A 13,662-nucleotide genomic window follows, 5' to 3' on the forward strand; every position below is an offset into this window, starting at 1 on the left:
TTTTTTACCCCATATATTTATATACATCACCGTTTCCGAAGTGGGTTGAAGAACTTTGCTTCCTCAAACGTGATGCCAAGGTCGTTGCCAAATATACCTCTGTCAGTGCCATGACTGGAACCAACCTCATTTGGAGATTGATCATGAAAGGCAATTAATTCTTCCTGGTTTGTATATTTATTCATGTAATTCATCATATCATATCATACCATATCATATCATATCATATCATATCATATCATATCATATCATATCATATCATATCATATCATATCATATCATCTCATTTCATATCATATCATCTCATTTCATATCATATCATCTCATTTCATATCATATCATCTCATTTCATATCATCTCATTTCATATCATATCATCTCATTTCATATCATTGAATCTCATCTTATTATCATCTCAAAACATCACTTTGAATGCATGAGGCAGACGGTGATTATGTAAGTAATACAAGTTGCTTGGAGATCCACGTGCCACCAAGATGCATAAAGACTTACTCGTCAATACCCTCAAGTCAATATGCATTCTTTTATTTGAACAGTATTTCAAAACATGCAGTTCTGTTTAATAATTTACGAGTCTGCTCTAAAATAAGAGGCTAATGCAAGAGGTATTTGAAAACATGTAAAATCTGCTTCATAAGATTAAGCAGCTGTAAAAACGACATACAGAATTCGGTTTTTGCTATCTGCGCGCCTATCATCTTACGATTTTTTATATAAAAGCCACAGCAACATAGGCGTAGATCCTGGGGGATGGGGGATTTATCCCCCAATATTTTGTCAGGGGGATGGTCCATACAATCATCCCCCCAATGTTGACGCCTAATAATGGGTTTCTGACCAAATTAACCTCATATTTGCCCATTTTAGCCCCCAAAGTGCAAATTTTCGCGCGCTTCGCGCGCATTTATTCCACTTTTACACCATATTTCATCAGTTTAGCTTCAAAATAGCAAAATTTTTCGCTCGCTTCGCGCGCATTTGTACAATAAGCTTATTCTGTCGCCAAAAGATGCTGCATTTACTATACTTTCAGAATTTTTTCCAACTCCATCCCCCCCCCAATGTCAAAAAGAAATCTACGCCACTGCACAGCAACGAGCTTTAACAGCAATGGTGCTAGTAGCTTAGAGTGAGTTTATCACTACAGTACAAGTGGATGTTTCCGAGAGTGTGCATGCTTTAAAGGGACATTGCTAATTGCAATTATTGTTTTAAATCTCCAACTTAAATTTAAGAAATTGCAGTCTTACAATTTTGTGACTACAATTGTAAGAACAGATTTCATTGCCAGTTAGAAGTAACTAAAGGATTAGGATTTAGCTATGTTGCAAAACAAGATAATATTAATTCCAACAAATTACTGCTGTATTGTTCTGGAATCAGAAATACATATTAACACCAACACACCAGCTAAGCACTTATGCACCCACCCTATTATATACAATAAACCAAAAAAGAAATAATTTTTCGCAAGGTCATATCTTAAAATCCAGTCGATCAAAATGAACCAAAATTACATACAGGATTACTTCAATACTCTACTCAAAACACATGTCAGTAACCAAGCAGTTGTCATCCAACTCACTCAACAGCAAAATGCACTGACATGGAACAGCTTCCTGGACCACATTCACAATCCAATAATTGGCACCCAGCACAAGAAATCTGTGATAATGTGAATAAGGTCCTTGCACAGATGATAGTTCCCAAAGAGTAAGTGCAATAGTGTGGAACAAGACTTGTTTCTTAAAGAGAGTGCGTGAAAAGCAGAAAGCAGCACCGTTTTGTAAACTATCAACGAATCTCATACTAGATTTCTGTTGGGTGCCAATTATTGGGCTGTGAATGTGGTCCAGGAAGCTGTTCCATATCAGTGCATTTTGCTGTTGTGTCAGTTGGACAACTGCTTGGTAACTGACATGTATTTAGAGCCGGGATTTAGAGTAGTGTATTGAGGCAATCCTGTGTGTAATTTTGGTCAATTTTGATGGACAGGATTTGAAGATATGACCCAGTGAAAAATTATAAGTTTCTTTTTTGGCTTAGTGCATAAAACATGTATACATAATACGCAACGTAGAACCGAGCAAACATCGTCACACCCTTACTCACCATCACAAATACACCCAACACACTTGTCCCTAGCCCTTGCATCATGATACCGGTATACAATCTTATCTTGATGCTAGCAAGGTCATTCGTTATGTGGAAAATTTACATTGGTGTCGGTTTTGGCGTATTTTGGCCTCTTCAGTCTATACGCAGGACAACCAATTCTTTTGTTATGCAAGGCTCACTCAGTCATTTAATGAGGCAATACAAACGATCGAATTTGGTGTTGAAATGAGCAAAATTTTGAGTTACACCTTTTCAATGTAAAATTAATTTTCTCGGCCAAATGAAAAGCAATAATTTTAATTTTTTCAGTAAATGTCAGGAAAAACTGTAATGCTTGATACTGTATTTTTTTTCAAATCCCAGTGTTAAACTTAGGCGTGAAATTCAGTCATTTAGTGTAAGATTTTCGATTTTGATAGGCTTCAACTCTGCCCATGAGCCTTTTTTGGATCAACCTTTTAGCTTTTCAAAGTAATATAGTTCGCTAAAGAAGGATTTTCCCAACTTTCTAACGCACATCACCGTGAGCGATATATCATAGTTTTGTCAGAATTTCCGTTTTGATTCCATAATTTTTTACTACCAGCTGAAAATTTTTCAAATCCATGCGTGAAATCTTAGGCTAATACTAGCATTGTGGATCGATATCTCTGGGTGCCCGGCCTGGCTACAGTGTTGTCATGAAGGTGACTGGGTATAGTGCCTTTTGTTTGTGTTTGTTTGAAATTGCTTAAACCCACCGAAAGTCATAATGAAGCAGCCAAAACAATACAAGGTTAAACATGGAAGTTTATAACAACCTATTTATATAATGACCTGAAGGAAAAATCATTTATGGCAACAATGATCCTTGCATTGTAAGTCATGGTTAAAATGTGTTGAGTACCACACCTACCATCCCTACATACACCCCACTACCCACCTCACACACCTCTGCACCCACCCCAGCCCCATAGGCCTACATAATATTACCTGGTTGACAACAATTGAAATATCGATTATTTCTGCTGGTTGTTCTCGAGATAAAGTACTGAGTTTGACATTTTCGGAGCATGAAGGGAAAAAGGGTAAAATAAAAACGGAAATTCTGACAAAACTATAATATATAGACCCACACGATGTGCCTTACAGAGGTGGGAAATATCTTTCTTTAGCAAACTATATTAGTTTGAGACGCTAAAAATGAATTCCGTAAAAAGCTCGCGGGCGAACTAAAGGCCTATAAAAATCAAAAATATCACACTAAAAGACAAAATATGATGCTTGAATTTTAACACCAGGATTTAAAAAATGTATATCCAAGCACTATGTTTTTAACTGACATTACTGAAGAAAAAAAAAATATTGCTTTATATTTGACCGAGAAAATAAATTTCATAGCAAAAAGGTGTATCTCTGAATTGTGCTGATTTTAACATGTATCGATCGACTTTTAGCGCGACTATGCATTTCTGAAGAATTGGTTGTCCTGCGTATAGACTGTCTTCTTGGGACAATTTGCTGCATGGTGTTCCAGGACCGGGTCTCTCATCGTTGCCGAAGACCCCCTAGTGATCCATACCGGGTGAGAGCATCAAAGGCGTGACAGAACCCAAAAAAAAAAAGAAGAAGAAAAAAGGAAGGTTTTTTCAAACTCTAATGGTGACCCGCAGGTCAAATTGCTAGAATTGTACATTAAAGCAATATTATAACATTTTCAAACAAAATAGATTAGCATTTATTTGCCATAAAATGTTAGCTTTTACTGTCAGATATATCCCTTTTATTTTTGAGCCGAACAACTACGGCAAAGCAAAGAAAATTGGAATTTACTACCAGCGCACATGTCGCCAATTCTTACCACTCATTCGGTCATGTTGTGGTACGACCCTTTGTTGTGTATATCACCGTACCGCACGCCTACATGTACTGTGTGTTATGAACATCGTGTATGCGTTCGACTAATAATTCCATCGTAATAATAAAGCGCCGGTTCCGGCGTTTTATTCAAAATCTCGGATTTTGACAAAACTACAGCACCTAGAGTCTTGATTTTTGCAGGGTATATTGGTTAAATAAAGTACAATTTAATCGTGTAAAAAAAGGAATTTTAAAAATTCAGTGAGGGCGTCTTCCTCAGCAAATGTTATAATATGGCTTTAAACACAACTAAACAGATCGACACAATGCAGACACAAGGCCAAGTATACCCAAGAACCCAACTTGGGTACTTGGCGTTACCAACATATTATATCACACAGCGCGCGTAGCAGTTTAAATTCTCAGGCTGTGACGCAATGTTAGTACTTATTTATTTCATTTCATATTATTTGATTTCAGATCATATCATATCATATATTACATCAAATCATATATTACATCATATCATATCATATCATATCATTATCATATCATGATACCATATCATTATCATATCATTATCATTATATCATTTGCTTTTCATCTCATCTAATCTTATTTAACATCAGTTTATATAATTTCTATCATTTTATTTCATCATTTTATTTCACCATTCCATCATTTGTTGCATTATGTTACGTACATTTAATTTCATAACATTTTATCTCATTTTAATGCTTAGATCTAATTTCAATGGTTCCAATTCTTTTTATATCATCTCATTTCATCTTATCTCATACTATTTCATCTCATTTCAATTTTCAACGATTTATTATGTTTCACTTCACTCATTCAATTAAGTTCAGTTCAGTTCAAGTCATTGGATATCGTTGGCTTTCAGTTAATTCAATCTCATCTCATTCATCTTATTTCATCTCATTTTATTCAATCCAAAAACCCACATTCAAATCAAAACATCACTTTTAATGTTGATTCTATAAACATGCAGGTCTGTTTTAATAATTTACGAGTCTGATGTAAAATAAGACACTTATGCAAGAGGTATTTGTAAAATCTGCTTCATAAGATTTTTAAGTAGCTTCTTCAGTGAATAGACTGTGTAAAACAATATACATAATTCGGTTTTTGGTATTTGCGGCATGCACTAAACCCTATCATCTTGCGATGAATATTTCATAAAAGCCACAGCTACGAGCTTTATCAGCAAATGTGCTAGTAGCCTAGAGTTAGTTGATCACTACAGTACAGGTGGTTGTTTCCGAGAGTGTGCATGCTTTAAAGGGACATTGCTAATTGCAAATCTCCAACTTAGATTTAAGAAATTGCAGTGTTTGGTCAAATCTTTCATTGATAAACAAAATGCAAGAACACAAAATCCAAGATCTGGGATACGCCACTTGGTAGAGTACATAGATTTGTTTCTTGAATTGTGTTTTTGTTATTTCCAATGTACCGTATTGGCATAAAGAGTTCCAACGAGGGGGTAGTATTTGAAGCAATATCTAGAATATGGACCAATCAGTGGTTCACAGCAGCTTAAGAACAAGAGTGAAGGAGTACAGTAAAGTATCAGACACAAATATTAAGATGCTTGTACTCTGCTCTTGAAGGATGGTGCGCCGTTGTCAGCTGTATCTCCATCTGGTAGGCTATTCCAAATGTGAACTGCAGTGTGGATGAAGGTCCTGCCAGTAGATAATGGTTCTAGTGTGAGAACATGACAAGGCATGGACAGCTCGAGAGAGTAGCTCTTCTGGCTCCAAATGGCTTTTGTAGCAGTACCTTCAGATCTGTTGAGCACCAGCTACAGCTGGTGTGCGTTTTGTAGAGGACTGTTGTGCAGGCAGCTATTTGACGTCTTTGATGGAGAGATGTGATGCTCTGTTGATCTGTTGATAGTGTGGAGTTGAAATATAGTCCTGTATTCTATTCTGTCAATATGTAGACTACTATATCGAAAAGATTTGATCGTGCAAAAATGAAATGAATGAGCGTTTACAATCATAAGTAGTTGTATACGTCTGTAGGAGTTTTACTTCACGTCAACTTGTATATAATGCTACTTAAAATAATAATGAAAAGGTATCAGACTGTTTTGAGCATAATTTGATACCTTATTCATCAGTGCCTGTACTTGTATGTAAAGGTATACCAGCCACAAGTTGCCGCGTGATTGCAATCTAATCTTGATAATTGTAAGGTCATCCGTTATCAGGAAAACTTACACTGATGATGGTTTTGGCGCATTTTGGCCTCTTATAGTCTGCTTGTGATAATTTGCTCAGTGGTGTCCGGGACCTCTCAACGTTTCTCATATCATTTGGCTTAATCTTGATCTTATTGTTATCTTTTACTAAAGACTCCTCGCCATCCATATTGGGGAGGGACGGAACTTTTCAGAGTTGAGTAACATTTTTCCGTTTTGTAATACTTGCATTCTACACCAGAATCTTGGTCACCCGAAACCGGGAAAGCGCACATTGGTGCTGTTTTTGAGCACATTATCTTTTCTAATATTCTTCTCAGTCTCTTTCCCTCTCATCCATACACTTACATTTCCTCACGAACAGCATTGGCACAAACATCGTACCAATGTCGAATTAGAAAGAATGCATAACCGCACAACACTACATGATGAAATGCAATTTTATCACTTCTTGCAGCTTCAGAATTATACTCTTTCAATCCTCACGATACCGGAGCACGGAGAGCAACTCATATTCACTATGACAGCCTACTCTATATACTAGTATACATGATATAGTCATGTGATCACGGCAAATTTTACAACCCTATATTCGTAATTATAGTGATACGATATATGTAATATTCAGCACCAGCTACTCTCTCTTACGGAATATACTACGTATAGCTCTACCCCGGAGTTCCGAAACTGTATTTTAGTGTTATACCATGGAATATACTGCACTGTTTCATCGTGTCCTGTTGCATCTCCTATCTATTATGTTGGTAACATACCTAAACACTTACGGTGAGTACAGTCCGTTATTATTAATATTATAATGATATGACAGTCAAAATAGATATACAAAATAATGAAACTGCCATTTATATCATGAGATCGTTTCTTTATTGATAGGTTGGTAGATTGAAATATGTTCGCTTTACCCAAAATAAATGCACAAAGACAATGGTGCTTTTCCTTGCCCAATAACTTTTTTCACAGCGAATAATCTTTCATTTATTTTTGTTGTTGCTGCTTCTGCTCAGGGGCGAAGGCAGGGGAGCCGGGGGAAAATTGACCCCCGCAGATATTTTTCAAGGATAAAATGTGTCCTTAAAAGGACTACAAAAGGCACAAAAAGTTGACAAATGCGGACAAAAATTTGGCTTTGACCCCTTACAACAACATTCCAGGCTACGCTATACGCTACTGCTGCTGTTTTTGTTGCTGCTGCTGTTGTTGCTGTTGCTGCTGCTCATTGTTGTTGTTGCTACTGCTCATTCCTCCTGCGGGTGCTGCGTTTTCACGGTTTTGACCGTTCACAAAATACTGAGTACGCAAAATATTTGCCGTCCCACTTGTTCTATTTACATTCGGTTCTATCATATAAATAGGTCGTACACGCAGTGGCGTAGCTGAAGTCTGTCAGGGACAGGACGTAAACAGTATAAATGGATAATTATCTGAAACCCAATGCAAAATATCCACGCTAAGCAACAAAACAACGTCTCAAAATCACTGCGGTTAAAAGTGCCACAAGGTGATCATCTAGTACTTTCTAAATACATTAGATTCAAAATCAATCTAATTTGGGACAAATCCAAAATTTAAACATTGAATGAAATTATATTGAAATCTATTAATCTTAAGGGGGTACTACACCCCTGTGGCAAATTTGTGACTATTTTTACATTTTTCTCGCAAAATAATAACACACTGGTAACAAAAGTTATGTGTATTATTGGGGCAAGCAATCCAATTACTACACTGAAATTTCAGTGATTCTAGAGAAGTGGTTCAGTAGATATGATAGGAAATGAGGTACATCCTAGCGGTACCTTATTTCTTATCATAAATAACGAACCGCTTGTATTAGGTCACTGAAATTCCAGTGTAGTAATTGGATTCTTTGCCCAAATAATATACATAACTTTTGTTTCCACTGTGTTATTAGTTTTTTAGAAAAATGCAAAAATAGACACAAATTTATCGAGGGGTGTAGTACCCCCTTAAGTCAGTTTTGTCCCATTCTTAATATCAATTGTATTTTCTCTCAAGCAGGGGGTTCGTCTGCTATTTTTTGGCGACCACCCATACGGAATTTGCATATTGATATGCCACCAGTATTCAAAACGGGCGCAGCCCGTCACTCAGACCCGGTAATCAGAAGATCTGTTATTCAGAAAACCCATTATTCAGAAGATCCGTTAGTCAGAATTTTCTGAGTAGCGGGCCTTCTGAATAACGGACTTTGTTGTATTTTATGTAAAAGTCGATATTTTTCTGGCTAGCGTAGCGGGCTGTATCCGTTACCCAGAAGACCCGCTACTTAGAATGCCCACTATCTATAAAAGTCAGTTATTCAAAATTCTGACTGATGGGCTTAAAGCCATATTATAACATTTGCTGAGGAAGACGCCCTCACTGAATTTTTAAAATTCCTTTTTTTACACGATTAAATTGTACTTTATTAAACCAATATACCCTGCAAAAATCAAGATTCTAGGTGCTGTAGTTTTGTCAAAATCCGAGATTTTGAATAAAACGCCGGAACCGGCGCTTTATTTTACGATGGAATTACTAGTCGAACACATACACGATGTTCATAACACATAGTACGTACGGCGTGCGGGACGGTGATATACACAACAAAGGGTCGTACCACAACATGACCGAAGGAGTGGTACGTATAATTGGCGACATGTGCGCTGGTAGTAAATTCAATTTTCTTTGCTTTGCCGTAGTTGTTCGGCTCAAAAATAAAGGGATATATCTGCCACTAAAAGCTAACATTTTATGGCAAAAAAATGCCAATCTATTTTGTTTGAAAATGTTATAATTTGGCTTTAATCATTTTGAAGAACTAGTTAGCCTTAACCCTAACTCTAGCCCTAACCCTAACCCTAGCCCTAGCCCTAACACTGAGTTTCTGAGTGGCGAGTCATTCTATGTCAACTCCTGGGATGTGCACCGCAGCACCTCTTCAATTTTTTTCTTTTTCTGTGTGGTGGTAGATATTGATGAGAAAGTAAAATCCTGAAAATTTGAGCTTCATACGCTATTTCGTTTTCCCGTGGCATGAATTTGAAATTTAGAAACTCAGAAATAGTGTATCTTATCTACTTAAAAAGTTATGGGTCTCTCAAAACCTTGTTTCGTTTTGTGAAAATTTATTTTGTCAAAAACGAAACGAAGAGAGGTTTTGAAAGACCCATAACTTCTTCAATAGATAAGATACAATGTTTTGAGGTCAGATTCTGTTTTTCTGGGTAAAAGTCACCCCAGCTAGTACTTTTCAGCATAATATCATTTTTCAAAGTCAAAATATGAGTGTCCCAAAACGCTACTAATTCAACGACATGACTCGAGAGAGCAAAAAGTGGGGGTCTGGGCCAAATTTTGACAAGCCATATCTCCCAAACCGCTTGGAGTTGAGCATTCATTTTTTTCCATGTGTTCATTATGCTCATAGAGGTATGCTAGAAATGATTTTCAGCAAAATTTGAGGGGTTGACCACTGACCAACCAGCCCTTTTTGTTGATGTGGCTGGAATGACTCCTATGTAAGTAGGCAAGCCTAACTGATGTTTTAATGCAAAGTCATCAAGACCCCAAGCCACTATTTCTCAGAAATGTTGTCCAAGAACATATTTTCAACATACCTAAAGTTGATGGTGGGGCAAAATGTCTGACATTGGTTTTCAGGGGTCAAAATGTACAAAAAATGTACTATTGGAGTTTTGCATGGGTAATATCTCAGCTAAAATTATTCTAATTGACTCAATATTGGATAAGAGTAATGTCCTACCAAAGGGTTCCGACTGGCAAAAAATGGACAAAAATTATTTTTACCTTTGGAGTACAAAAAATGTACTATTTTTGGCAGGCCGAGAGGGGGGCAAGCGATTTTGGCGGGCCGTTTGGAAATTTTACCCCCGAAATGGGGATAATTATTGCACAGCCCTTATTATATGAAGTTCAAATATGATTAAGGAATAATAGCGGTTCAGGTGGACAGTCCGATGGTCAGGCGACGACGAGTCGAGCAAAACAACCGTAGCAACAGATGGAAAACACGTCATATATTTCTTCGTGTTTCATTATTAAAAGGATACTCATTCATGGGTGTAATGATATGTTCACTCGCCTTAGCTGGTAAAGTTCAAGTTAACCCTTAATTGAATTAATAAACCTACACTCTACCACTCTGCAAAAAGCAAACTTGCCGAACGTTTCCAAAAACTGCTGTTGATTATCATAAGAATAATGAGGAATTTCTATATTCTAAACTGAAAGTCACACGGCGCATTTTATGTATTATGGAAGTCCGTGCGCAATATTCATTTTGAGGTATAGGCACATTGCATCATTAAACACGATTTCAAGTGAAATCATACTGATATTTACTGTTAAACTTATAATTTGCTCTTGTTTATCAGACTGTGGATCACGAAACACCTATTCAAATGATGTTAAGGAAAAATAGGAGTAAACACTTCATTCATAAATTTCCAATGAAGTAGAATTAAACACTTCATTAATAATCATAGAATTAAACACTTCCCTCCTCAATATTTACAACGGATAATCGATCGACATACAGGTGTTGGAACTTGACAACTAAGTTTATAAACTCGACATAAGCATCGATCATCACATCCCGTCCCGTCATCAATCATCCGTCATGTTAACATTTTCTCCTTATATTTCAAAGGAATGTCATGATCTCACTTAGCATTGATTTGGTGTTTGAAAATTCCCAGTTGGCTCCAAAAGGCTCTGAATTAATATTTCAAATGAATGTCATGATTTGGCGCTTCAAAATTCCCTGTTTCGCTATACACTTCCTCCACAGCGAGGCTGTTATCTTTCCAGCATTAAAGAATACCGGTACGCATTTATACACCTACAGGGAGGTGTAATTGAGGTAAAGCACCTTACTCAAGGGCGCAACACGCATGGCCCACGGCGGGGCTCGAACCCACAATCTCGCGATCATGAGCCTGTGTTATAAGTGTACCACACATGCAGTGGCTCCGGAACCGGGGGCTCTGGTGGCTATGGAAAAGTACCATTGCCCCCCCCCAATAGAGCATCTTCCGGAGCCCTGATATGCTCCATGTACCGGGACAAAATTGACCAACAATTCCGTTGTAGCCTATAATGTTCTTGCTAACCCCAAATTGTTTAAACAAATAGTCGTGCATTTGTCCTGGCAAAGATATGTTGGGGTATTTGCAACTTGTCTCCTTTCCTTTTCCGCTACGACACTCTTTTTGTATAAGTTATGGCAATTTACGTTCATCTTGTCTTCTACTTTATTCTAGATTGTAAACAAAAAGACATGAAAGATATAGCTATAAGACAAAAAGGTTGACTCTTTAACGTCCCCTGACAGTTTCTTGTTACAGTATGTTTTCTGTTTTAAGGTAAACGACCTATCATCAATATGTTTTACATTAGAGGTTGTAAGCTATCAATGTGGCACCAACCATGTCTGAGGAAGTGACACATCTTGATACACATTAATACTCCGGTGTACTTGGCCTCGCACTTGGCGTGTCCAAACATTATCCAAAACGTTTAACTAATCATGATTGTGCATTTTGATGACGATATTTTAATATAGTACCATAATTTATGGATGAGGGACAGTATTGGCTTGGTATGGTATATAATATTTCATTAGATTAATTGCCTTTTGTAAGTAACATGGTCAAGTTTCAGCCCTTAGAAAGAGTGTCTGAAAGTTCCGTCACGGTCACACATTTTACAAAAATTTCACGTTTTGCAAACCATAATGGCTATCTTCCCGGCTTAGAACAATAAACATGGGAAGTCTAAAAAAAAGATAATTCAATAATGAAAAAGAATATGAGCCAAGATGAGTAAAGATTCTCGCACAGATTACCACCTGTTTTTAGTCGTCTTTTTATTTATGATGCAAAGAAAAAGACAAAACAAACCTTAAAATATTACTATACCCAAAATCCTAACTAATGGTGTATTGTTTTAAGTCTCTGGTATGCATGGTGAACACCGATGAATTCCTGTGTCCTTAGTGTGTGTCAAAATACATTGGTACTAATAATGTAATATACGTTTTCCAACTCGCGGGTGACCATTGCTCCGGGGGGTCATTCCCATTGTGGCCTGTACACCATCCGCGATAATGAAAACGCGTAAAAAGGGTCGTTTTTCGTGGGTAGGCACGATACGCGCGTATCGCGTTTAGGGTGTCAAAAACATGAAAAATTGGAAAAAAAGGGTAGCAAAATTGCAATTTCTAAATACACGGAAATGAAATTTAGGGTATGAAATTTGATGTTAGGAATGAAATCCCTGTTTAGGGTGTCGTTTTAGCCAAGGGTTAAATCCTTGTTTAGGGTGCTTTTCAAAAGTTGATTATCGCGGATGGTGTACAGGCCACAATGGGAGTGACCCCCGGGCCATTGCTAAAGATTCAAGTCTTTGCTTTTACATGAATTCTTATGGCATCTGAGTTGCGGATTTTAAAATTTACCCAATCTGATCAAAGTTACTGAGATTATTAAACCGTTGATATGATTTCAGTATGCGGAGAATGAAAGCTTTTTCTTATAACCATTTTTAATTTCTATAGTTATTGATGTTGATAAAACCGTTGAATGAGTGCCCCTTTATAAAAATACGCGTTGGCTAGGCAACATGAATAGACTCTTTTAGAATCAATGTACTGGATTAGTGCGAGGATATTTTAATGGACTAATAATAAAGGAGCGAGCCATTAGATTATTTTATGGCTTATAACTACGATGGCTGACAAATAGCACTGACTCTGGAATTAAATCTTATTTCAACTTGTCTCTGCTTTTACTAACCAATCATATCTGCGTTACGTGTTTGCTACACAATACTTGCATTAAATCCATAAGCAATGATAAGTCACGTTGCGTTATACTAAATGTTGAGAGTAATGTACGTTTTCCAACTCGCGGGTGACCGTGCTGTAATGAATAGTCAAGTCCCAGCTACGTGAATTCAAAACTGGGACATTACTGATTATGTGTGATTGTAAGTGGTTTGTCTATTGGGTATGGATGTGAGGGGATTTGTTTGTGGGGTGCATACCGGGGGTGCATAGGTGGATGAGGTGTGTGTTTAAAATGCGTGTGTAGCTAAGTTCAAACAGAAGAATGGATTGTTATCTTAACGATGTATGCGAAATTATATACTCAAAATCTAAATAAACTGCATATACATTTCAAAAACTCAAAATTTTAAAACTCGGAGGAAGTAAACATATAGGGTATACCTTTAAATCGATATATTTGTGTTGGTAATAATTACACACAAAGTGTTATTAAACAGATAAACCTGGTCATATAAGATGCTAAACCGATGTAATCTATTAAAACGGATTTCCACTTTTTTGCCACATGAAATAAATATTGCAGTATAACGTCATTGTTTATTAAATTCTTTTTTCAATTTAGTTTG

At 36.9% G+C, this 13,662-nt stretch overlaps 1 protein-coding gene across 1 annotated transcript in view; it reads left to right on the plus strand.

Moving 5' to 3' along the window:
• The first annotated feature begins 6,605 nt into the window (after positions 1–6,605).
• The window catches only part of LOC140158685 (neuronal acetylcholine receptor subunit alpha-9-like), a 92,802-nt gene continuing 85,745 nt past the window's right edge, over positions 6,606–13,662 (plus strand). Inside the window, exon 1 of the mRNA XM_072181868.1 lies at positions 6,606–6,990. Coding sequence (XP_072037969.1) covers positions 6,912–6,990 — 79 coding nt within the window. The 5' untranslated portion in view covers positions 6,606–6,911. The remainder of the gene's footprint in view (positions 6,991–13,662) is intronic.

This window comes from Amphiura filiformis, chromosome 8 (assembly GCF_039555335.1).
Source record: "Amphiura filiformis chromosome 8, Afil_fr2py, whole genome shotgun sequence".
Taxonomy (NCBI): domain Eukaryota; kingdom Metazoa; phylum Echinodermata; class Ophiuroidea; order Amphilepidida; family Amphiuridae; genus Amphiura; species Amphiura filiformis.